Here is a 27,401-nt window from a genome sequence, read left to right as displayed (position 1 = left end):
ACTCGGAGCATTATCTGCTGCAATCCAACCGATCACCTGGTCGCACTGGTGTGACTTTGAGAGTGGTGCCCTGCGCCACCCTGCAAACTGGGACATGAAGCTAGGTATAGTGGATGAGTGTGTTTCTTGTGCTCTGGCAGCAGGCACAGTTTCACCGTGCCCAGGGTCACGGCCTCTGCGTGCACCATCAGCAGCACGGCCACTTCCCCGTCCTTTACTGCTCGCTTTGAGCATATTAAATGGTATATATGCTTGCAAGTATGTCACACGTACAGTAGCGCAGGTTTTGTAAGTGTATGCACAAATAAATTACACTGAAGGTCACAGATATTTAGGATGCGTAAACGTTATACAGGAGATGTAGCGCAGGTAAAGTCGCTGTCAGCAGCGGCCAAACAATTGCACGCAATTTAGCGCAGGTTGCACGAATAATATATATTGCAGCCAGATAAAACAATAGTCCTTAAAAGGACTTTTGGGTCTCTAACACCTTTCACGACTAAACCATGCCTAAAAAAAAAGACTAAGCCGAACCACGTGTCATTGGATGCTATATAGCACCCGATGACGCGTTCCCGGCAGCCAATTACTGCAATGCCAGTAACCAACATGGCTATGGCATTACAGTGAGTGCCAGTACTTACCCGCACATTTATTGGCTTGCGACGCTCGAGTCAAAATGGTGTTCGGCCGAGCATGCTCTCCCAACCCTAGTAGTAAGCATTTTCTGTGGGGAATTTATCTTGAGAGAAATTATTGAAATCAGTTTTTTTGTCATAAATCTTTTCTATTAAAGGAATACACAATGGAATATTAGCAAACAATCAGGTACAAGTGCAAAAGAAACATACCCACAGTGTTATAAACCCACCCCACACATATTGTATCATTCAATATATGAACACATCTTAATAGGTGGGTATAGAAAAATGTACTCATTTTAATTGTAATAGATGGGAGGAGATGTAAAATAAGAGAGGGAGGAAAGGGAAGGGGAGGAAAAAAGACGGTTAAAAAGAAGAGAGAGGGTAATACATAAGCTAAACCAAGAACTATAACTCCCTGGGCCATAGATACAAATCTGCAGCACTATGGTCTGGCATGTGAGCATCCAATCTCCTAAAGAAAATGGGTATCTATAAAGGTACAGGTCCATACCCGCTAAGCCTCCAATCTCATTGATTCCCTGAATCTTATCCAGGGTCCCCAAAATTAACTGAAGCTAGAGTGAGTTCTAGAAGCCCAGCTGGCTAGTTCCTCAAATCTAAACATTTGGTCCACATTGTCATACCACATGGTGAGAGATGGGGGATAGAAAATCCAACTATTTCAGAGGTACTAAAATATTTAGAGGTTTGAATTAAATGGGTGATCAAGTTCGTCCTCCACAATTGCCAGTGGTCATTAGGCAGCCAGAGAAGGACCGCCACCTGAGTCAATATACTGTTACAGTCATAAATCTTCTGAATAGCATTTTCAATCCCCACTCAGTAACTCCTACTTTCGGGACAATAACAGAAAATATGTTCCAATGTTTACCTTGCTGAGCTGCATCTCCAATTTGTCCATTATAGCTATTTGTTTGAGGGCTACAGGCCCTGATGTAGTGTTGTAGTGTCAGTGTCCTACCTCAGGCCGTTGCTCCCTGGGGTCAGTTGCAGTGAAAGCTGTAGCACTGAAGTATGAGGCCAGAGTGGAACATAACAAAGTACTTTTTACTAAGTGCAACATAGAACTTATAAATAGCAGCAGGAAGCTTTAGTGCAATTCTTCTCTGGCACCAGCAAGGGTATTGAGGAAGGTTGGTTGGTGATAAGGGTGTCTTCAGCCATATTCCCTCAATTCACAGCAGTGTCTGTAGAAGCTGAATATAGCAGTTCATTCTGCTGTCTTCTCAAGGCTTTACTTGAGGCAATTTAGTAATGGTGTAATGGTTCTCTCTGCAAATTGAGGATGAAGGAGTTACTGGGGCAAATAAAGGAGAAATATGAATTTCGCCACAGTCAACATACCACAGCAATACCAAAGGTTAAAAATATAAATAAATCAGAGGTTACAAGGAATGGAATAAATGTGGCTGGCATCAGGGGAGATGGATTATTCAGTATATTATTTTTAGAGCGGAGTGTCTAAATTACTTTAAGGGTGCCATCGGTAAATACATTAGATGAGGAGCTAGCACAAGAAATTCACCAGAGACCTGCCCAAAGCATAGGGGTTAAAGACACTTTCTCAATAGCTGAGTTCAAAGTCTTAAAATGTGGATCAACTAATTGAAGCCATCTCTTTAACTGGACGGCATTGTAAAAGGTTTGAAGATCTGGTAAGAATAAGCCACTCTCTTGCCTCTCCATAGGATGGATATAAATAAGAAGTGTACGTTCCAAAAGAAAGCTGCTGACAAAGAAGCTTTGGTAATATAAAGCATTTCAGAAGATTTTTCTTCCCCATCCATGACATCCATCCAATAGCCATGGAATCTGTGTTATTATCTTATCTTCTAAAGGGAGATAATATAAAATAAAATATATAATATAATATAAAATAAAAGACAGGCGTTTATGAATCTGCACTCCCAAATATGTTATTTGAGTCTGTTGCCAGTTGAAAGAAACGGCTCACCTACGAGACACAATCAGTTGAAAATGTCGGGTGTGTTATAGTTGATTTTGAAGTTCGATAATAGTTCCAGAAAATGAGAAAAGGACTGGTGTTGTATTCATTAGCAACATACATCTTCTGCACAGGTATGAGTGGTCTTACCCATTTGCAACCTGAAATATATGGAATGTAATAGGGTCTCCATGAAGAGATAAGGTGACAATGGGCAATTCTGAATAAAGAAGGCCCCAGACAGGGTGTTGGATACTCTTATTCTAGCACTAGGATTCTGATACAGGGACATAATAGCAGTAATGAAGATAGGTGGAAAATCAAACTTACTAACAGTTCTTTCCATGAATCCCCAATGTATTCTGTCAAAGGCCTTCTTGGCATCACTGATGAGTAAGATAATGGAATTTTGTGAGAAATTGCATATTGCTTAGCCTGACCTACTTTCTGAGAATTATGGCATCCCTCCCTTCCTGGAATGAATCCTTCCTGCTCTGGGTTTATTAAGTGGGGGAATAATTCTTTAAGTCTGTTAGCAAGTAACTTTGCCCAGATTTTTTAATCTACATTTAGTAGAGATATAGGGTGGCAGCTCCCACACCTCTTTGGCTCCACCCCCTTGGTTAGGTAGCAAGGCACCCCCCAGAAGTGAATTACACTAGCACATCATGTAAGGAAGGAGGGTAGAGAGAAACTTTTTATAACAACCCGAGGGAACACAATCGGGCCCTGGGCTCTTAGATAAACGGAGGGAATGTATTATTTTGGAAATCTCTTCAGCCGAAATAGGTTTAAAAGAGCTGAGCCAGCCTGCAGTGAGACACTTGGAAGATGCAGCGAATAAAAAAATGTTACTTGGGAGTGAAAGTCAGAGAGAAACCATCTAAATTATATAGAGAATTATAAAATTATCTGAACTCCTAAGCTATGAGTTTGGTCTTATGAACCGTGGTACCTTAGTCACAATAGACTGAATAACAGGAGAGTTTTTCTCCTGTTTAATCAAACTGGACCTCAACTGATTGCCTTTGTCACACCATAAGCAAAGTACTTAAATTAAGCATATTGATATGTCTTAGCTGACTGAATATGGAGAAGATTTAGGAAGTGAAAAAGAAGAGTCACTGGTTGTCTTGATGTGAGGTTCTCATATGCAGGTCTTATCTTCTGTCCTGATATGGGGGTCTGATCTGAGGTCCTGATATAGGGGTCTGATCTGAGGTCCTGATATGGGATTCTGATCTGAGGGTCTGATCAGATTCCTTATTTTCCTCCTCTTCTGAACCCTGGGTGCATCTTATCATTAGAGATGTCCCGAACTAATAGTTCCCGGTGAACATAGCTTGTTCGCGTTCGCCGCGGCGGGCGAACATATGCGATGTTCGGTCCGCCTCCTATACGTCATCATTGAGCAAACTTTGACCCTGTACCTCACAGTCAGCAGACACATTCCAGCCAATTAGCATACCCTCCCTCCCAGACCCTCCCACCTCCTATCAAAAAGCAAGGACAGCATCCATCTTAGATTAATTCTGAAGCTGTAGTGTCACAAAGTTGTAATCGCAATGCGATTAATACAGGTTATATTAATCGCATTACGATTACAACTTAGAGCTGGGTTCCTAATGGTTATATTGATAGAATATAATGAAGATTGAGAATATAGTGCTATATTCGTTGTCAGTTCTAGCAATAGAACCATTAGGAACTCAGATCTAAGTTGTAATCGTAATGCGAATAATGCAGGTTATATTAATCGCATTGCAAATTCAACTTAGAGCTAAGTTCCTAATGGCTGTATTGCTAGAATTGACGATCGAATATAACGAATATAGCACTATATTCTCAATCTTCGTTATATTCTAGCAATACAACCATTAGGAACCCAGCAGCTCTAAGTTGAATTCGTAATGCGATTAATATAACCTGCATTAATCGCATTGCGATTACAACTTTCTCAAATCTGACAGTACATTCAAGCATGGAGTCGTTCCCATGGTGATGAGGACGCTCCATGAGCACGGAAGTCGGCAGAAGTTCTAAGTTGAAATCGCAATGCGATTAATTGAAGTTCTATAAATTGCATTGCGATTTCAACTTAGAACTTCTGCCGACTTGCGTGCTCATCGAGCGTCCCCATCACCATGGGAACGACTCCATGCTTGAATGTACTGTCTGATTTGAGAAAGTTGAAATTGCAATGCGATTAATTCAAGTTCTATAAATCGCATTGCGATTTCAACTTACCACACTCTGGGTCAATTACGTAATTTTCCATGGGAGTTTTGCCATGGATCCCCTTCCGGCATGCCACAGTCCAGGTGTTAGTCCCCTTGAAACAACTTTTCCATCACTATTGTGGCCAGAAAGAGTCCCTGGGGGTTTTAAAATTTGCCTGCCTATTGAAGTCTATTGCGGTTCACCTGGTTCGCACGTTCGCAAACATTTGCAGAAAATCGCGTTTGCCGTTCGTGAACGGAAAATTTTATGTTCGCAACATCACTACTTATCATCAGGTGCACCTTATAAAGCTAAAATTCCAGTAATCTAAGCTGTAATACGAGTCATGAATAAAAAGTTTAATTCTTGAAAGAAACATTCAATCGCCATACATCAATTAAATGAGCATCCTAAATAAATTCAATAAATTCATATTAGTAGTATATAGGATCATGTGCTTTGAGGTATTATTTGACTTGTATTAATTGATTATTATAAATGAGCATCCTGCAGGGCTTTATAGTTCCTACTAAGAGCCATTTGAGATAATGCTAAGGTATTCATAGATGTATCTAGGATTTTGTTTAAAGCATTATTGATGTCTCCACCTACAATTCTGATCCCTTCAGTAAAGATATGTAACTTGGCTAAAGTGTCCTTGAGTCATAACACCTGATTGGTATTGGGAGCATACGGGTTTGTCAGAGAAACCTGAACGGACCTGATTTTACCCTTAACAAACAGGAAGTGCCCATCTGGGTCTGCACAGTTGATCGAATGCATAAATGCAAACTATTACCCAAGTGCAATGTTACCCCCTTGCGAGGCCCCAACATGGCAGTTATCATACTAATGATGAATATAAGAGTGTGTCTCTTGAAAAGAAAATACACATCTTTGTGATGGTTCTTAAAGGGGGGCAGGGTTGAGCCTTCCTAGCATTACGGGTGACGCTAAGGAGTAAGGAAAGTATATTCATTGTGAGGGGCCCGGGCATATAGGGTGCATTTACAAACCGGATTCCCAAAAAGTTGGGACACTATACAAATTGTGAATAAAAACTGAATGCAATGATGTGGAGATGGCAAATGTCAATATGTTATTTGTAATAGAACGTAGATGACAGATCAAACGTTTAATCTGAGTAAATGTATCATTTTAAAGGAAAAATAAGTTGATTCAAAATTTCACGGTGTCAACAAATCCCCAAAAAGTTGGGACAAGTAGCAATAAGAGGCTGGAAAAAGTAAATTTGAGCATAACGAAGAGCTGGAAGACCAATTAACACTAATTAGGTCAATTGGCAACATGATTGGGTATAAAAAGAGCTTCTCAGAGTGGCAGTGTCTCTCAGAAGCCAAGATGGGTAGAGGATCACCAATTCCCACAATGTTGCGCAGAAAGATAGTGGAGCAATATCAGAAAGGTGTTACCCAGCGAAAAATTGCAAAGACTTTGCATCTATCATCATCAACTGTGCATAACATCATCCGAAGATTCAGAGAATCTGGAACAATCTCTGTGCGTAAGGGTCAAGGCCGTAAAACCATTCTGGCTGCCTGTGATCTCCGGGCCCTTAAACGACACTGCACCACAAACAGGAATGCTACTGTAAAGGAAATCACAGAATGGGCTCAGGAATACTTCCAGAAATCATTGTCAGTGAACACAATCCACCGTGCCATCCGCCGTTGCCAGCTGAAACTCTACAGTGCAAAGAGGAAGCCATTTCTAAGCAAGATCCACAAGCTCTGGTGTTTTCACTGGGCCAGGGATCATTTAAAATGGAGTGTGGCAAAATGGAAGACTGTTCTGTGGTCAGACGAGTCACGATTCGAAGTTCTTTTTGGAAATCTGGGACGCCATGTCATCCGGACCAAAGAGGACAAGGACAACCCAAGTTGTTATCAACGCTCAGTTCAGAAGCCTGCATCTCTGATGGTATGGGGTTGCATGAGTGCGTGTGGCATGGGCAGCTTGCATGTCTGGAAAGGCACCATCAATGCAGAAAAATATATTCAGAACAACATATGCTCCCATCCAGACATCATCTCTTTCAGGGAAGACCCTGCATTTTTCAACAAGATAATGCCAGACCACATTCTGCATCAATCACAACATCATGGCTGCGTAGGAGAAGGATCCGGGTACTGTACTGAAATGGCCAGTCTGCAGTCCAGATCTTTCACCTATAGAGAACATTTGGCGCATCATAAAGAGGAAGGTGCAACTAAGAAGGCCCAAGACGATTAAACAGTTAGAGGCCTGTATTAGACAAGAATGGGAGAGCATTCCTATTTCTAAACTTGAGAAACTGGTCTCCTCGGTCCCCAGACGTCTGTTGAGTGTTGTAAGAAGAAGGGGAGATGGCACACAGTGGTGAAAATGGCCTTGTCCCAACTTTTTGGGGATTTGTTGACACCATGAAATTCTGATTCAACATATTTTTTACCTTAAAATTGTACATTTTCTCAGTTTAAACTTTTGTTCCGTGATTTATCTTCTATTCTGAATAAAATATTAAAAGTTGGCACCTCCACATCATTGCATTCAGTATTTATTCACGATTTGTATAGTGTCCCAACTTTCTTGAAATCCGGTTTGTAATAGTCTTGGATAACCCCTTTAAGTAAAGTAATAACCTCTGACTTTTTCTGAACAGTATTGAAACCTCTAAAATTAAATGAGGTAACCTTCATAGATGCCATGTTGTTCTCGTATGATAATGTTATCACACCAGCCCAGGGAATCGTTAACAAAAAGGAAAACTGAAACCCAATAAAGAAACATAAAAACAATGTAACCAATTTACACGTAGCATGTGGCATGTTAAAAGCAAGGTAATGCCAACTAATTGATGGGGGGAGAGATGTCACTAGGCCTGATCGGGAACAACAGACTCTGAATCAAAATAGCTACAGCTTGATAACAACACTAGATATAATTACCGTATGTACTGTAGAAGAAGACTGAAGATATCCATATTAAGCTGAAATAACAGAAAGAGTCAGATTCTCATCCACATGTCAGGACAATGTTGAGGAGAAAAGTTCTATTGGTTTCAGTCCAATAGATGTACTGTCAGCAGAGTGGCAGGTATCAGATGGAAACCTTTTTATCTTTAGGCATTTTCAGCTTTTTGACCGTCGACCACGGTTCAACTGGAGGCAGAGATGGCAGTCAAGAGTGCGGAGAAGATGGCATCCAAGACAGTATGTCCAGAGCTTGTATGTTTAAGGCTTGTCAAGCCTGGGAAAGGTCGAGTGGAGAGTGGTGGAGAGGGGAGAAGAACAGTCGTGTGCAGGAGGCCTAAGTCAGAGTCCTCTGGCACATCCAACTTCTTCTGAAACTGGCCCAAAGTCATCTTAAGAGCATGGGCGGCAAAGACCGCAAATCTCTTCTTCAAGAATGTATCCATATTGGCAAGCCACACTTGTTCTTTGGAGTGTCCATCACCTTTCTGGATCTGTCCTTAACTGTCTTTCACCATAATGAGACTTGGAGTGCAGCAAACACAGAAGAATCAAGGTCTCTGTAGCAGAAGCTTAACAGAAAGAAACTGTCTTGGTATGCCGTGAGGCTTCACCCCCATTGAAGTCAGGTTTGATTGAGTCTGTGTTGACATTATTTGCACCAAATTTATCAAATGTCATAACTTGTTTGATAAAACTGCTGCATCATTAAATATGTCTAAATCTGAACTACTGTACACCTCAGTAGCAGAAGGGACCACTCACATGTTTCAAAACTGAGTGGTGTAAAAATGCAAATTCACACATATTTGTGCAAAAAATCCCTAAAAGTCACAAAATCCTTCTTTTGTGACTTTTTTAAGCCAATATTCTGGGGTGCAAGGTTTCATAAATTCCACCTTTATTTTTATAACAGTTCTGAAACCTGCAACAGAATTCAGGGAATGTGTTACCTATATTTTTTCTAGTGAAAAATTTTCTTTTTTATAATCTGCATTTCTTTTCGGATTTTTAGTCCATCTTCTGAACATGATCATATCAAGGGCCATCCAGTTGATGGAAACAACAATGCTTTACAGCAGCCACCATGGGCCATAGACACAACAGACTGGAGGGGACTTATTGGGGGGTCATTTACTTATAATGTTTTGCTAGTTTTTGGCAGGAAAAAATAAGACCCTGTTTTGCGATTTTTTTTTTTAAACACTCTTCTTGTCCCACAGGCTTTATAAGCCATCCTCACCACTGGGGAGTAGCACGGGCCCATTGCCCCCAGTACAATTGACAAACATTTATGCCATTTATAGGTGTAAAGGTTGTCAAAAGCTACCCCAATTTTACTCCAGCACCTTAATGCCAGAGAAGGTGTATAATTTTTGACAAGGTGCATCAATTTTGTGCATTCTCAGGCAGCGCATAAAAAGCCATTCTTTGAAAAATGACCCCCATTGACTTCAGTGGGAGAGTTTTCTAGCCATGCTCTGTGACCTTTGCAGAGGCTACTGTAAACTGAAGAAGCACCAGCTCACCAAACTTGCAGTCATCCCTCCACCATGTGCACGGATACCACTCCAACTACAGCATGAGGCAAACATACAAATATCAATAGAAGCATTTCGGCAAGTGGTAAAAGGCACTAGGCTTACTGTATTGTAATGTTCATTTAAATATGATGAAACTCGCATACCCATTTCATTCCCTAAGCACTCTTGTTCACAGCAAGTAATAAAAATTCTGGGGCACATTTATTAAGACCAGCATTTTAGACACCAGCTGGCGTTCTCTCCATTACTTCAGCGCATCCAGCGCCAGTTCTAAATGTAAGACAGCTTCCTTGCTGGCTTACATTTAAACCATTTTCTATGCCTAAACCAGGCGTAGAAAATGGTAAATGAGATGTGCCTACAGGCCTGTCCCCTTCCCTGTCCACAATTTTAGAACTGGCGTCAGCAGGTCGAAGTCGCAGATAGAGGCGCACCAATCAATGTGAGGTGGAATATAATCTGAATGAAATGCCTTAACCTCTTCAGGACATAGGGCGTACAGGTACGCCCTTATGTCCTGGTACTTAAGGACACAGGGCATACCTGTATGCCCTGTGTATTTCCGATCACCGCCGCGCAGGCACTTCGGTTAAATGCCCAGGGGGGTCCCGTCAATTCAGACCTGCGGTTTGCGGCAATTCAATGTTGCGGTGGTGGCATGTGGCGGTGCCATCGGGTCCCCATGCGGCTGTGGGGGGGACCCGATGGCAGGGAAGGCAGCACGATGTCTAAGGCCTCTTTCACACTTGCGTTCTCTGGATCCGGCGTGTACTCCACTTGCCGGAATTACACGCCGGATCCGGAAAAACGCAAGTGTACTGAAAGCATTTGAAGACGGATCCGTCTTCAAAATGCTTTCAGTGTTACTATGGCACCCAGGACACTATTAAAGTCCTGGTTGCCATAGTAGGATCGGGCAGCGGGGAAGCGGTATACTTACAGTCCGTGCGGCTCCCGGGGCGCTCCAGAGTGACGTCAGAGCGCCCCATGCGCATGGATGACGTGCCATGCGATCACGTCATCCATGCGCCTGGGGCGCCCTGACGTCTCTCTGGAGCGCCCCGGGAGCCGCGCGGACGGTAAGTATGCTGCTCCCCCGCTCCCCGCTACACTTTACCATGGCTGCCAGGACTTTAGCGTCCCGGCAGCCATGGTAACCATTCAGAAAAAGCTAAACGTCGGATCCGGCAATGCGCCGAAACGACGTTTAGTTTAAGGCCGGATCCGGATCAATGCCTTTCAATGGGCATTAATTCCGGATCCGGCCTTGCGGCAAGTCTTCAGGATTTTTGGCCGGAGAAAAAAGCGCAGCATGCTGCGGTATTTTCTCCGGCCAAAAAACGTTCCGTTCCGGAACTGAAGACATCCTGATGCATCCTGAACAGATTTCACTCCATTCAGAATGCATTAGGATAAAACTGATCAGGATTCTTCCGGCATAGAGCCCCGACGACGGAACTCTATGCCGGAAGAAAAGAACGCAGATGTGAAAGATACCTAAGGAAGGCATCGCGCTGCCTTCCGGTGACGAGCCTGTGAGATCCAGCACCCTGGATCTCACAGGCCCCGGAATCTGTATGAGTAATACACAGTATTACTCATACAGCCAATGCATTCCAATACAGAAGTATTGGAATGCATTGCAAATGATTAGACCCCCAAAAGTTCAAGTCCCAAAGTGGAAAAAAAAATAAAGTGAAAAAAAAGTTCAAAAAATAAAGTTTCAAGTAAAAATAAACAAAAATGTCATTTTCCCCAAATAAAGTAAAAAATAAATTGGTAAAAAATAGGGGGGGGGGAGTATACATATTAGGTATCGCTGCGTTCGTATCAACCGGCTCTATAAACATATCACATGACCTAACCCCTCAAATGAACACCGTAAAAAATAAAAAATAAAGAAATAATTTTTTTGTCACCTTACATCACAAAAAGTACAACAGCAAGCGATCAAAAAGGAGTTTGCCCACCAAAATAGTGCCAATCTAACCGTCACCTCATCCCGCAAAAAATGAGCCCCTACCTGAGACAATCGCCCAAAAAATAAAAAAAATATGGCTCAGAATATGCAGACACTAAAACATCATTTTTTCTTTCAAAAATGATATTATTGTGTAAAACTTACATAGATAAAAAAAGTATACATATTAGGTATCTCCGCGTCCGTATCGACCGGCTCTATAAATATATCACATGAAAAAATTTACATAAAAAATGTAAAATAAAAACTGTGCTAAATAAACAATTTTTTGTCACCTTACATCACAAAAAGTGTAATAGCAAGCGATCAAAAAGTCACACGCACCCCAAAATAGTGCCAATAAAACCATCATCTCATCCCGCAAAAATCATACCCTACCCAAGGTAATCGCCCAAAAACTGAAAAAATTATGGCTCTCAGACTATGGAAACCCTAAAACATGATTTTTTTTGCTTCAAAAAAGAAATCATTGTGTAAAACTTACATAAATAAATAAAAAGTATACATATTAGGTATCGCCGCGTCCGTGACAACCTGGTCTATAAAAATACCACATGATCTAACCTGTCAGATGAATGTTGTAAATAACAAAAAATAAAAATGGTGCCAAAACAGCTATTTCTTGTTATCTTGCCTCACAAAAAGTGTAATATAGAGCAACCAAAAATCATTGTACCCTAAACTAGTACCAAAAAAACTTCCACCCTATCCCGTAGTTTTTAAAATGGGGTCACTTTTTGGGGGTTTCGACTCTAGGGGTGCATCAGGGGGACTTCAAATGGGACATGGTGCAAAAAAAAAAACAGTCCAGCAAAATCTGCCTTCCAAAAACCATATGGCTTTCATTTCCTTCTGCGCCCTGCTGTGTGCCCATACAGCAGTTTACAACCACATATGGGGTGTTTCTGTAAACTACAGAATCAGGGCCATAAATATTGACTTTTGTTTGGCTGTTAAACCTTGCTTTGTAACTGGAAAAAAAATTATTAAAATGGAAAATCTGCCAAAAAAAATTCTAATTGTATCTCTATTTTCCATTAATTCTTGTGGAACACCTAAAGGGTTAACAACGTTTGTAAAATCAGTTTTGAATACCTTAAGGGGTGTAGTTTCTTAGATGGGGTCACTTTTATGGAGTTTCTACTCTAGGCGTGCATCAGGGGGGCTTCAAATGGGGCATGGTGTCAAAAAAAACAGTCCAGCAAAACCTGCCTTCCAGAAACCGTATGGCATTGCTTTCCTTCTGCGCCCCGCCGTGTGCCCGTACAGCGGTTTACCACCACATATGGGGTGTTTTTGTAAACTACAGAATCAGAGCCATAAATATTGAGTCTGGTTTGGCTGTTAACCCTTGCTTTGTAACTGAAAAAAAAAATATTAAAATGGAAAATCTGCCACACAAAGTGAAATTTTGAAATTATATCTCTATTTTCCATTAATTCTTGTGGAACACCTAAAGGGTTAACAAAGTTTGTAAAATCAGTTTTGAATACCCTGAGGGGTGTAGTTTCTAGAATGGGGTCATTTTTGGGTGGTTTCTATTATGTAAGCCTCACAAAGTGACTTCAGACCTTAACTGGTCCCTAAAAATTGGGTTTTTGAAAGTTTCTGAAAAACAAGATTTGCTTCCAAACTTCTAAGCCTTGTAACATCCCCAAAATATAAAATATCATTCCCAATATGATGCAAACACGAAGTAGACATATGGGGAATGTAATGTAATAACTATGTTTGGAGGTATTACTATGTACCGTATATACTCGAGTATAAGCTGACCCGAATATAAGCCGAGGCCCCTAATTTTACCCCTCAAAAATGGGAAAAATTGTTGACTTGAGTATAAGACTAGGGTGGAAAATGCAGCATATGTGGGGGATCTGTGGAGGACGCTGTTATGTGGGGGATCTGTGGAGGACAGTGTTATGGGGGATCTGTGGATGGCACTGTTATGGGGTGGATCTGTGGATGGCACTGTTATGGGGTGGATCTGTGGATGGCACTGTTATGGGGTGGATCTGTGGAGGACGCTGTTATAGGGGATATGTGCTATGACACATAGGGCCATGAGGGGGGGCAGCATAAGACATATAGCATCTTATGCTGGTCCCCCTCATGGCCCTATGTGTCCCCTCATGTGTCCTAAACTGCGCACATAACTGGATTTGTGTGTAAAGTAATTTACTAGTGTGTAAAACAATCTCTCTCCTATTGATAACAGGTCCGGCCTCTGTACTCACTGTCACGATGAATGCACTACAGCGAGCGGGAGCTGGCTGGCGCTTGACTGACGTCACTAGGTAACGCTCCTCCAACTTCAGGAAGCAGGAGCGTTACTAAGTGACGTCAGTCACCCGCCGGCCGGGCCGCTCGCTGCAGTGGCATTTTCGGGTCGGCCAAATCGAGACTCGAGTATAAGACGAGGGGGCTTTTTGAGCACAAAAATATGTGCCAAAAAACTCGTCTTATACTCGAGTATATACGGTATTATAGAAGTAGAGAAATTGAAACTTGGAAATTAGCAATTGTTTTCACATTTTTGGTAAAATTTGTATTTTTTTATAAATAAAAAAGCGTTTTAAAGTTATCAGCACTTAAAGTGACACTGGTCAGATTTGCAAAAAAATGGCCTGGTCCTTAAGGTGAAATAAGGCTGTGTCCCTAAGGGGTTAAAGGCTATGTAAACCTTTGAGGGTATTTTTTTATTATTGTGATTTGAGCAAAAATTATTTTTTAAATAAGTCTTTATAAAAAAAATATGGCTTCCTTTTTTCTGTACAGAGCTGACATGCTCTAGAAGCACCCTTTGGATTTTTTGTCTTTTCCATCATCTGGGGAGCAGACGTCTTTTATCTGCTCTATGACCTTCTAAAGATTCATTATAGATCAGCTTTTATCTTAGGCTTCGTTCACATCACCGTTCAGCCTTTCTGTTCTCGGGGCAGGAAAACGAAAAGGACGGATTTGGCACATAACTGAGCCAAACGGAGCCCACAGACTATAATGGGGTCTGTTAGGTTTCCACTCAGAAGAAGATTTTGGAGCGGAGACAAAAGTTGTGCATGTAAGACTTTTGTCTCCGCTTCAAAAATCTTCTGAGCGGAAACCTAACGGACCCCATTATAGTCTAAGGGGCCCGTAGGCTCCATTCGGTTGTGCTATGTGCCGAATCCATCCTTTCCGTTTTCCTGAGAACGGAAAGGCTGATTGGTGATGTGAATGAAGCCTTACTGATGAGAATGTGGATTAAATAAGTGTTTATGACCTCTTAGTAGTTTAGAGAGAAGGGTTATTAGATGATGAGCACAAAGTGAAAGTACCAGTCACACAGTTAGAAAAACAGTTAACCCCTTTGTGACAGAACAGCTCAATATTTTTAATACATTGAAAAAATTATTTTTAGCCAAAAATGAGTAACATACAATCATAAAAAAAATTGCCTCCAAAGGTATATATAGTCTTTAATTCTTAGGGGTTATTGGCATGAAAGACGCAAGACCTCATTTTGAGATTTTTTTACACCCATGCGACAACATGTTGCATTCAGCATTTTTATGCCTTCTTCGCCACTTGGAAGTGGCAGAGGCCGGGCCAGGGCTGCACCATCAGTCCCAGCATAATTACTTACATTTACGCGAATGTTATGCATAAAAGTTGCCGAAAATCTACTCCTCTCAGGGAGTGGAGTAGATTTTCATTTTATGCGCATGGACTGCCGTAGATGCACTTAATTTATGACACGGTGAACGCCTAGTCATAAATTATGTGCATTATGAGGCAGTACACAGGGACTTCAAGACGACGGTCTTTTGTAAACGACCCTTTTAGTAACCCTAACAAACACCCATACTCTGGACAAAACTGTTGTTTGGCAGTCTGTAAATTGCTGTGTCGGCCATGTGCATTCCACATTTTGCAGAACGGAACAGCCAGGCCATAATAGAACAGTCCTATCCTTGTCTGTAATGCAGACAATAATAGGACATGTGGACATAAAGACACGGAACACACACAGAATCATTTCCCCATTGAAGTGAGTGGTTGCGCATATGTGCCACAAAAAAAAAACTGAACGGACACGTTTGCGTGCATGAGCGCTAAGGATAATATCTGCTGCATTTAATTTCATTCAAGAATGATAAAACATGCCATGCACTATAATATGATGCAATGTCCTTTTTAAGCATCCTAGTGTGAATTTATTCCTATATAATCTCACTATGCTGGACACTGACAAGATACCACATCCTAGTGCGAATACAGGTCCTTCTAAAAAAAATATAGCATATTGTGATAAAGTTCATTATTTTCTGTAATGTACTGATAAGCATTAGACTTTCATATATTTTAGATTCATTACACACAACTGAAGTAGTTCAAGCCTTTTATTGTTTTAATATTGATGATTTTGGCATACAGCTCATGAAAACCCAAATTTCCTATCTAAAAAAATTAGCATATTTCATCCGACCAATAAAAGAAAAGTGTTTTTAATACAAAAAAAGTCAACCTTCAAATAATTATGTTCAGTTATGCACTCAATACTTGGTCGGGAATCCTTCTGCAGAAATGACTGCTTCAATGCGGCGTGGCATGGAGGCAATCAGCGGCCTTAAGCTCATCCAGAGTGTTGGGTCTTGCGTCTCTCAACTTTCTCTTCCCAATATCCCACAGATTCTCTATGGGGTTCAGGTCAGGAGAGTTGGCAGGCCAATTGAGCCCAGTAATACCATGGTCAGTAAACCATTTACCAGTGGTTTTGGCACTGTGAGCAGGTGCCAGGTCGTGCTGAAAAATGAAATCTTCATCTCCATAAAGCTTTTCAGCAGATGGAAGCATGAAGTGCTCCAAAATCTCCTGATAGCTAGCTGCATTGACCCTGCCCTTGATAAAACACAGTGGACCAACACCAGCAGCTGACATGGCACCCCAGACCATCACTGACTGTGGGTACTTGACACTGGACTTCAGGCATTTTGGCATTTCCCTCTCCCCAGTCTTCCTCCAGACTCTGGCACCTTGATTTCCGAATGACATGCAAAATTTGCTTTCATCCGAAAAAAGTACTTTGGACCACTAAACAACAGTCCAGTGCTGCTTCTCTGTAGCCCAGGTCAGGCGCTTCTGCCGCTGTTTCTGGTTCAAAAGTGGCTTGACCTGGGGAATGCGGCACCTGTAGCCCATTTCCTGTACACGGTGGCTCTGGATGTTTCTACTCCAGACTCAGTCCACTGCTTCCGCAGGTCCCCCAAGGTCTGGAATCGGTCCTTCTCCACAATCTTCCTCAGGGTCCTTCCCACAGACTTCCCACTGAGGTGCCTTGATACAGCACTCTGGGAACAGCCTATTCGTTCAGAAATTTCTTTCTGTGTCTTACCCTCTTGCTTGAGGATGTCAATGATGGCCTTCTGGACAGCAGTCAGGTCGGCAGTCTTACCCATGATTGCGGGTGTTTAGAGTTAATTAGTTGATTCAGATGATTAGGTTAATAGCTCGTTTAGAGAACCTTTTCATGATATGCTAATTTTCTGAGATAGGAATTTGGGGTTTTCAAGAGCTGTATGCCAAAATCATCAATATTAAAACAATAAAAGGCTTGAACTACTTCAGTTGTGTGTAATGAATCTAAAATATATGAAAGTCTAATGTTTATCAGTACATTACAGAAAATAATGAACTTTATCACAATATGCTAATTTTTTTAGAAGGACCTGTATATTGCAATATTTAACATAGTAACTAGAGATGAGCGAATTTCATGTTCTGAAATTCATTTACGCTTCGTTTGGTGGTTGTTTTATCCAAGGGTTTCTGCTGTCTATCCTTGCATGGTCTTTGAAAGATGAGGAATCCGGATTTAAGCAATGGCTTATTTAATTAATAAAAAATAAAGTAAAAGGTTACAAGATAAATGGATAACAGAGTATAAAGCAAACCTTCCTTCAATGTCCTATACTTGAAAAGAATATAAACATAACTAATAAATCCTAGTACTAGCTTCCAATAATCAATATATATCTAACTACCATTGATCTAGTATATACAGTGGGATGCGAAAGTTTGGGCAACCTTGTTAATCGTCATGATTTTCCTGTATAAATCGTTGGTTGTTTCGATAAAAAATGTCAGTTAAATATATCATATAGGAGACACACACAGTGATATTTGAGAAGTGAAATTAAGTTTATTGGATTTACAGAAAGTGTGCTATAATTGTTTAAACAAAATTAGGCAGGTGCATGAATTTGGGCACCACAAAAAAGAAATTAAATCAATATTTAGTAGATCCTCCTTTTGCAGAAATTACAGCCTCTAAACGCTTCCTGTAGGTTCCAATGAGAGTCTGGATTCTGGTTGAAGGTATTTTGGACCATTCCTCTTTACAAAACATCTTTAGTTCATTCAGGTTTGATGGCTTCCGAGCATGGACGGCTTCTATTATGATGGAATGAATAACGGAATTCCTCTAAAGGCATGCAGTTATGCATTCCGTCATAGAATTGCGTTATGGTCCGTGGTAACAGAATGCATAACGCAATTCTGCTTTTACCAACAAACGAAGCGTTTTCAAAATATGAAATTCGCTCATCTCTAATAGTAACATAGTTTAAAAGGCTGAAAAAAAAGACAACTGTCCATCCAGTTCAGTCTGTTGTACTACAAAGTTGATCCAGAGAGTTATCTCACTATGCTAGACAGAAAAATGACTGTATCCTAGTGTGAATACGTCCTTATAAGATATATATAGACATATACACTATACTAGACATACTAGACAAATGCTCACAAAAAATATAGGAGAGGGATAGCGCTCACTGGGTCAGTGACTGGTAGCCAAAGACCAGTGCGGATGTCAATAACAGTAAATGGCACTAAATATGTATATATACAGTACAGACCAAAAGTTTGGACACACCTTCTCATTCAAAGAGTTTTCTTTATTTTCATGACTATGAAAATTGTAGATTCACACTGAAGGCATTAAAACTATGAATTAACACATGTGGAATTATATACATAACAAAAAAAGTGTGAAACAACCGAAAATATGTCATATTCTAGGTTCTTCAAAGTAGCCAACTTTTGCTTTGATTACTGCTTTGCACACTCTTGGCATTCTCTTGATGAGCTTCAAGAGGTAGTCACCTGAAATGGTTTTCACTTCACAGGTGTGCCCTGTCAGGTTTAATAAGTGGGATTTCTTGCCTTATAAATGGGGTTGGGACCATCAGTTGTGTTGTGGAGAAGTCAGGTGGATACACAGCTGATATTCCTACTGAATAGACTGTGGATTTGTATTATGGCAAGAAAAAAGCAGCTAAGTAACGAAAAACGAGTGGCCATCATTACTTTAAGAAATGAAGGTCAGTCAGTCCAAAAAACTGGGAAAACTTTGAAAAGTGTCCCCAAAGTGCAGTCACAAAAACCATCAAGCGCTACAAAGAAACTGGCTCACATGCGGACCGCCCCAGGAAAGGAAGACCAAGAGTCACCTCTGCTGCGGAGGATAAGTTCATCCGAGTCACCAGCCTCAGAAATCGCAGGTTAACAGCAGCTCAGATTAGAGACCAGGTCAATGCCACACAGAGTTCTAGCAGCAGACACATCTCTAGAACTACTATTAAGAGGAGACTGTGTGAATCAGGCCTTCATGGTAGAATATCTGCTAGGAAACCACTGCTAAGGACAGGCAACAAGCAGAAGAGACTTGTTTGGGCTAAAGAACACAAGGAATGGACATTAGACCAGTGGAAATCTGTGCTTTGGTCTGATGAGTCCAAATTTGAGATCTTTGGTTCCAACCACCGTGTCTTTGTGCGACGCAGAAAAGGTGAGCGGATACATGCCTGGTTCCCACCGTGAAGCATGGAGGAGGAGGTGTGATGGTGTGGGGGTGCTTTGCTGGTGACACTGTTGGGGATTTATTCAAAATTGAAGGCATACTGAACCAGCATGGCTACCACAGCATCATGCAGCGGCATGCTATTCCATCCGTTTTGCGTTTAGTTGGACCATAATTTATTTTTCAACAGGACAATGACCCCAAACACACCTCCAGGCGGTGTAAGGGCTAATTGACCATGAAGGAGAGTGATGGGGTGCTGAGCCAGATGACCTGGCCTCCATAGTCACCGGACCTGAACCCAATCGAGATGGTTTGGGGTGAGCTGGACCGCAGAGTGAAGGCAAAAGGGCCAACAAGTGCTTAGCATCTCTGGGAACTCCTTCAAGACTGTTGGAAGACCATTTCAGGTGACTACCTTTTGAAGCTCATCAAGAGAATGCCAAGAGTGTGCAAAGCAGTAATCAAAGCAAAAGGTGGCTACTTTGAAGAACCTAGAATATTACATATTTTCAGTTGTTTCACACTTTTTTGTTATGTATATAATTCCACATTCAATAGTTTTGATGCCTTCAGTGTGAATCTACAATTTTCATAGTCATGAAAATAAAGAAAACTCTTTGAATGAGAAGGTGTGTCCAAACTTTTGGTCTGTACTGTATATATATATATACAGTGGGATGCGAAAGTTTGGGCAACCTTGTTAATCGTCATGATTTTCCTGTATAAATCGTTGGTTGTTATGATAAAAAATGTCAGTTAAATATATCATATAGGAGACACACACAGTGATATTTGAGAAGTGAAATTAAGTTTATTGGATTTACAGAAAGTGCGCTATAATTGTTTAAACAAAATTAGGCAGGTGCATAAATTTGGGCACTGTTGTCATTTTATTGATTCCAAAATCTTTAGAACTAATTATTGGAACTCAAATTGGCTTGGTAAGCTCAGTGACCCCTGACCTACATACACAGGTGAATCCAATTATGAGAAAGAATATTTAAGGGGGTCAATTGTAAGTTTCCCTCCTCTTTTAATTTTCTCTGAAGAGTAGCAACATGGGGGTCTTAAAACAACTCTCAAATGACCTGAAGACAAAGATTGTTCACCATCATGGTTTAGGGGAAGGATACAGAAAGCTGTCTCAGAGATTTCAGCTGTCTGTTTCCACAGTTAGGAACATATTGAGGAAATGGAAGACCACAGGCTAAGTTCAAGTTAAGGCTCGAAGTGGCAGACCAAGAAAAATCTTGGATAGACAGAAGCGACGAATGGTGACAACAGTCAGAGTCATCCCACAGACCAGCACCAAAGACCTACAACATCATCTTGCTGCAGATGGAGTCACTGTGCATCGTTCAACCATTCGGTGCACTTTACACAAGGAGATGCTGTATGCGAGAGTGATGCAGAGGAAGCCTTTTCTCTGCCCACAGCACAAAAAGCTCCGCTTGAGGTGGGCTAAAGCACATTTGGACAAGCCAGCTTCATTTTGGAATAAGGTGCTGTGGACTGATGAAACTAAAATTTAGTTATTTGGCCATAACAAGGGGCGTTATGCATGGAGGAAAAAGAAAAGAAAAACACCAGCTACCTACAGTAGAATATGGTGGTGGTTCCATCATGCTGTGGGGCTGTGTGGCCAGTGGAACAAGTGCAACGTTCTGGAATGGCCATCTCAGTCCCCAGACCTGAATATAATTGAAAATCTGTGGTGTGACTTAAAGAGAGCTGTCCATGCTCGGAAGCCATCAAACCTGAATGAACTAAAGATGTTTTGTAAAGAGGAATGGTCCAAAATACCTTCAACCAGAATCCAGACTCTCATTGGAACCTACAGGAAGCGTTTAGAGCATGGATGTCAAACTCATGGCCCTCCAGATGTTGCTAAACTACAACTCCCATCATTCCCTGATAGCTGTAGTATGCCCAGGCATGATGGGAGTTGTAGTTTTGCAACAGCTGGAGGGCCACGAGTTTGACATCCCTGGTTTAGAGGCTGTAATTTCTGCAAAAGGAAGATCTACTAAATATTGTTTTTATTTCTTTTTTGTGGTGCCCAAATTTATGCACCTGCCTAATTTTGTTTAAACAATTATAGCACGCTTTCTGTAAATCCAATAAACTTCATTTCACTTCTCAAATATCACTGTGTGTGTCTCCTATATAATATATTTAACTGACATTTTTTATTGTAACAACCAACGATTTATACAGGAAACTTATAACGAATAACAAGGTTGCCCAAACTTTCGCATTGCACTGTATATACAGGTCCTTCTAAAATAATTAGCATATTGTGATAAAGTTCATTATTTTCTGTAATGTACTGATAAACATTAGACTTTCATATATTTTAGATTCATTACATACCAACTGAAGTAGTTCAAGCCTTTTATTGTTTTAATATTGATGATTTTGGCATACAGCTCATGAAAACCCCAAATACCTATCTAAAAAAATGTGCATATCATGAAAAGGTTCTCTAAACGAGCTATTAACCTAATCATCTGAATCAACTAATTAACTCTAAACACCTGCAAAAGATTCCTGAGGCTTTTAAAAACTCCCAGCCTGGTTCATTACGCAAAACCGCAATCATGGGTAAGACTGCCGACCTGACTGCTGTCCAGAATGCCATCATTGACACCCTCAAGCAAGAGGGTAAGACACAGAAAGAAATTTCTGAACGAATAGGCTTTTCCCAGAGTGCTGTATCAAGGCACCTCAGTGGGAAGTCTGTAGGAAGGAAAAAGTGTGGCAGAAAACGATGCACAACGAGAAGAGGTGACCGGACCCTGAGGAAGATTGTGGAGAAGGACCGATTCCAGACCTTGGGGGACCTGCGGAAGCAGTGGACGGAGTCTGGAGTAGAAACATCCAGAGCCACCGTGTACAGGCGTGTGCAGGAAATGGGCTACATGTGCCGCATTCCCCAGGTCAAGCCACTTTTGAACCAGAAACAGCGGCAGAAGCGCCTGACCTGGGCTACAGAGAAGCAGCACTGGACTGTTGCTCAGTGGTCCAAAGTACTTTTTTCGGATGAAAGCAAATTTTGCATGTCATTCGGAAATCAAGGTGCCAGAGTCTGGAGGAAGACTGGGGAGAGGGAAATGCCAAAATGCCTGAAGTCCAGTTTCAAGTACCCACAGTCAGTGATGGTCTGGGTGCCATGTCAGCTGCTGGTGTTGGTCCACTGTGTTTTATCAAGGGCAGGGTCAATGCAGCTAGCTATCAGGAGATTTTGGAGCACTTCATGCTTCCATCTGCTGAAAAGCTTGGAGATGAAGATTTCATTTTTCAGCACGACCTGGCACCTGCTCACAGTGCCAAAACCACTGGTAAATGGTTTACTGACCATGGTATTACTGTGCTCAATTGGCCTGCCAACTCTCCTGACCTGAACCCCATAGAGAATCTGTGGGATATTGGGAAGAGAAAGTTGAGAGACGCAAGACCCAACACTCTGGATGAGCTTAAGGCCGCTATCGAAGCATCCTGGGCCTCCATAACACCTCAGCAGTGCCACAGGCTGATTGCCTCCATGCCACGCCGCATTGAAGCAGTCATTTCTGCAGAAGGATTCCCGACCAAGTATTGAGTGCATAACTGAACATAATTATTTGAAGGTTGACTTTTTTTGTATTAAAAACACTTTTCTTTTATTGGTCGGATGAAATATGCTAATTTTTTTAGATAGGAAATTTGGGTTTTCATGAGCTGTATGCCAAAATCATCAATATTAAAACAATAAAAGGCTTGAACTACTTCAGTTGTGTGTAATGAATCTAAAATATATGAAAGTCTAATGTTTATCAGTACATTACAGAAAATAATGAACTTTATCACAATATGCTAATTTTTTTAGAAGGACCTGTATATAATGTTTGGATCCGACATATGCTACCTGACTCCCGCTGGCCCATTTTATTATAATGGGAAATGGTGGAGGACTTTCGGAAATAGACATACGCGTCCGCAACGACCGGCTCTATAAAAAATATTCAGAAGTGCAAAAATAGTGTGCATTGAATAGTGTGCATAGCCAGGCTATGAGCTGAGCGCTGCGATTGGCGAGCGCTACAGCATAGGAGAGACGCCGGCAGGTCCCCTGGGTGGAGCCTAAGTTCCCCTGGGTGGAGCCTAACTAGGAACATACCGGAGGCTATAACCGGAGAACGGAGCGGCGCCCGGGGATAACAGTAAGTGCAGGGGGATCCCTGGGCGCCGCTCTACACATCGGTATAGTCAGTTTAGATACTTTTTCCTGGTGAAAGGTCCTCTTTAAAACTTCACTTTAATAAGAGCCTTCTTGTGTTCTAATGAAGCCACAACCTAGAGAGGACAGTGAGTCTTAGCATGTCAGAACTGCACTGTGTGCCAGCACCCTTAGGGCTGTTTCACACGAGCAGATGCCGTGCATGTCATCAGCAGCGTGAATGACAGCTAAGCCCCGCACTGGACAGCAGAGACACGGAGCATTAACATGATAGATAATGCTCCGTACTTCTCTGTGATCTTTTTACTACAAAATCACTGTCCAGTGCGGGGCTTGGCTGTCGTTCACGCTGCGGATGACACGCACGTAGGGTGGCCAGACGTTCAGTTTTAGGCCGGACAGTCCGGTTTTTAGGCTCCCTGTCCTCCGTCCGGCGCAGGGGCTGCCCCCAGCTCACCTCCCTTCTTCCCTCTCCTCCCCCAGATTTTTCCACGGCCGGCGATGGGGGCGTTGCTTCATGGAAGCAAGGGTGTGGCTTCATTTAAGTGGACGTGGCCGTGAGGTTCGGCTTTCTTGGGTGAAGCCAGTGGCCACCCTACACGCACGGCATCCGCTCATGTGAAACAGCCCTTAGGATGTACTTATGTGCTGTGTAATGCAAGGTGTCTCGTCAGCCTGATATGATGAGTGATGGCAGCTAAAATCGCTTAGATTTTGATAGCTGACAGAGGAAGGCCTAGCGTGACTCTGCAAGCTCCCATCCTGAGACCTCAGGCACATGGCCGTTGCCCGTATTGCGGCCCGAAAACATTGGGTCCGCAGTATACGGGCCCCGGCCCTGTGAACACCGCATCACGGATGTGGACCCATTCACTTGAATCAGTCTGCAATCCAGAAGGTACGGAATGGAGGCACAGAACCCCATGGAATCATTACGTAGTGTTCTATTTTTTGCGGTGCAGACAGATCACGGACCCCTTTAAGTTAAATGGGTCTCGATCTGTCTGTGGCAGTCGCACGGATAGTGCTCATGCATTGGCAAATTGCGGCCCTCAATGCACGGAATGGGTAGACTTTTCAAACTGTTATGTGCTTTGTTTATTTTGATATTTCTTTTCTTGATTTTATTAACAGATATCAATGAATGCGAGAGTGGAACTGCCACCTGCACGGACCAACAAACCTGTGTCAACTTCCATGGAGGATACCGCTGTGTGGAAAAAAACCTGTGTGTTGAGCCCTATATACAAGTGTCTGACAAGTAAGTTGCGCAACAAGAGATCAATTCCCAATGCAGTTAAATAACTGAATAGAACGTTAGACTTGTAGATGTCACTCCCCAAATATGTATCCCAAAATCTTAATATAAATGCCATAGGGAGGAACTTTCATCCACCTGTGTGGGTTATTAGATTGTAAGTATATTACTTATTATCAGTTCAGCGGTTATTGCATTTTCTATCTTTCAAGAAACTTAAGGTTCCATTCACACATCCGTATTTCTGGCTCCGCATCCGTTCCACAATTTTGCGGAATGGGTGCGAACCTATAAATTTTAATGGAGCAGCAAAAGATGCTGACAGCACACCACGTGCTGTACGCATCCATAATTCCATTCCATGGCCCTGCAAAAAAGATAGAGCTTGTCCGCGGACAAGAATAGGCCTTTCTATCATAGGGCCAGCCATGTGCGGTCCGCAAAATGCAGAACGCACACGGCCGGTATCTGTTTTGTTGACCCGCAATTTACAGACTGCAAAACACTTACGGACTGCAAAACTCAGGTCCTATTAAGAGGGTCTGCACCTCCTCCCCATTCAAGAGAACAGAGCCGAGATACAATATCAGCCATAGACCATACAGAAAAGGGCAAATATATATTTTGTAAGGGTTTACACTCTCAGGTAGGGCGGCGATGACAGATTCTCTTGCAGATCACAGGGTTAAAGTCCAAATGTTGCTTTATTTATCACACTCCAGCAATACAGGCAACCCCAGTTATAATTCACTGGGTAAGGTGAAGGTCCAGCACCACAAAACATAAACCAAACCAAAATAAACATCTGCCCGTCTGGGCTCTGGATAATACAGTGAAGTTCCTAGCTCACCTAGTGAACACAGGTCACACAGAGAATTTAGCTTCTCTAGCCAGCAGGGCAGCCATCTTCCCAGACTTTCTCCAGGCATTACTCTCCTCAGACTGACAGCCTGGACTGTGCTTTATTTCCCCTTGACGATCCCAGCTGGCTTCAGCTGGGGATCCCTCAGGCTAGGGGAAAACCTGTCCCAGAATAGGGTGGACTGGGGAGATCCCTCTACCAAACCTACCTTCTCCCAGTCCAATAAAATCCAGCCCATAAACTTAACAAAACTGTCTCAGCAACCTACACATTGATGAGACTATTTTAACCTTCTGGATTTTATTTACCTCACCCAGTTGAGGAAGCTGGGTGGGATATACACCCCTTCCAGGACTTTACCATACACTTTTCTGTTCACCTTACCACAATATATATTATATAAAGCTAAATGTATGTATGTGTGTGTGTTTGTATGTATGTCCGCTAAAGGAATCCGCACAGTCGCATTTACAATTACGAAAGTTGGTACATCAGGTGTCTCGGAAGGTTTTAGACCGGGTCTCAGCTCTCTAGCACGTACCGTTCCTGAGATATTCCCCAAAAATGCAAATATGGCACATCACATGACCTACATTAGCCAATGGAAGCCTGCAGGTCTTTCTCTTCATGTCACCAACTGCCATACACGGTCACATGTCCCTTATCAGCCAATAGAAGTTTGCAGGTCCTCCAGATACACACAGTTTTACACCAGGTTTCCATAACAACCCAGCTGTTTTTCTTCACCTCTGCAGGTCAGCTTTAAAGAGGCAGGGCGCTGTGGATGAGACTGTTAGGCCCCTTTCACACGAGCGAGTTTTCAACATGGGTGCAATGTGTGACGTGAACGCATTGCACCCGCACTGAATCCGGACCCATTCACTCCAATGGGGCTGTGCACACAAGCGGTGATTTTCACGCATAACTTGTGCGTTGTGTGAAAATCGCAGCATGTTCTATATTTAGCGTTTTTCACGCAACGCAGACCCCATAGAAGTGAATAGGGCGGCGTGAAAATCGCAAGCAAGTGCGGATGCGGTGCGATTTTCACGCACGGTTGCTAGGAGACGATCGGGATGGGAACCCGATCATTATTATTTTCCCTTATAACATGGTTATAAGGGAAAATAATAGCATTCTTAATACAGAATGCATAGTACAATAGGGCTGGAGGGGTTAAAAATAATAATAATATATAACTCACCTTAATCCACTTGATCACGCAGCCCGGCTTCTCTTCTGTCTTCTTCTTTGCTGTGCACAGGGAAAGGACCTTTGATGACGTCACTGCGCTCATCACATGGTCCGTCACATGATCCATCACCATGGTAAAAAGATCATGTGCTGGACCATGTGATGAGCGCAGTGACGTCATCAAAGGTCCTATTCCTCAAAGAAGAAGACAGAAGAGAATCCGGGCTGCGCGATCAAGTGGATTAAGGCGAGTTAAATAAAAAAAATAAAAAAATTTTTTAACCCCTCCAGCCCTATTATACTATGCATTCTGTATTATAACAATGTTGTAAGGGAAAATAATAAAATCTACACAACACCTAACCCAAACCCGAACTTCTGTGCAGAAGTCCGGGTTCGGGTCTGGGTACCAAACATGCCGATTTTTCTCACGCGCGTGCAAAACGCATTACAATGTTTTGCACCCACACGGAAAATGCAAACATGGAACACAATTGCAGTGAAACTGACGCGTTTTTGTGTCAAAATTGCACTGAAATTGCATCCGGCCACAATCCGCAACGCCCGTGTGAAAGGGGCCTTAAGGGAGCAGAGTGCTGTGGAGGTGACAGTTCAGGGGCAGGTAGGGTGGCCATTAAGGCCACCCTCAAAAGATGGACTGAAAACCCACCCCCAGATTTCACTGAGCCACGCCC

At 42.2% G+C, this 27,401-nt stretch overlaps 1 protein-coding gene across 1 annotated transcript in view; it reads left to right on the top strand.

Moving 5' to 3' along the window:
• Positions 1 to 27,401, top strand: part of EFEMP2 (EGF containing fibulin extracellular matrix protein 2) — a 77,070-nt gene that overhangs the window by 43,943 nt on the left and 5,726 nt on the right. The window contains exon 9 of the mRNA XM_044269972.1: positions 24,527 to 24,653. Coding sequence (XP_044125907.1) covers positions 24,527 to 24,653 — 127 coding nt within the window. The remainder of the gene's footprint in view (positions 1 to 24,526; positions 24,654 to 27,401) is intronic.

Source organism: Bufo gargarizans, chromosome 10, assembly GCF_014858855.1.
Source record: "Bufo gargarizans isolate SCDJY-AF-19 chromosome 10, ASM1485885v1, whole genome shotgun sequence".
Taxonomy (NCBI): Eukaryota; Metazoa; Chordata; class Amphibia; order Anura; family Bufonidae; genus Bufo; species Bufo gargarizans.
Note: the sequence above shows the minus strand (reverse complement) of the source record. Positions and strands in the feature narration are given on the sequence as shown.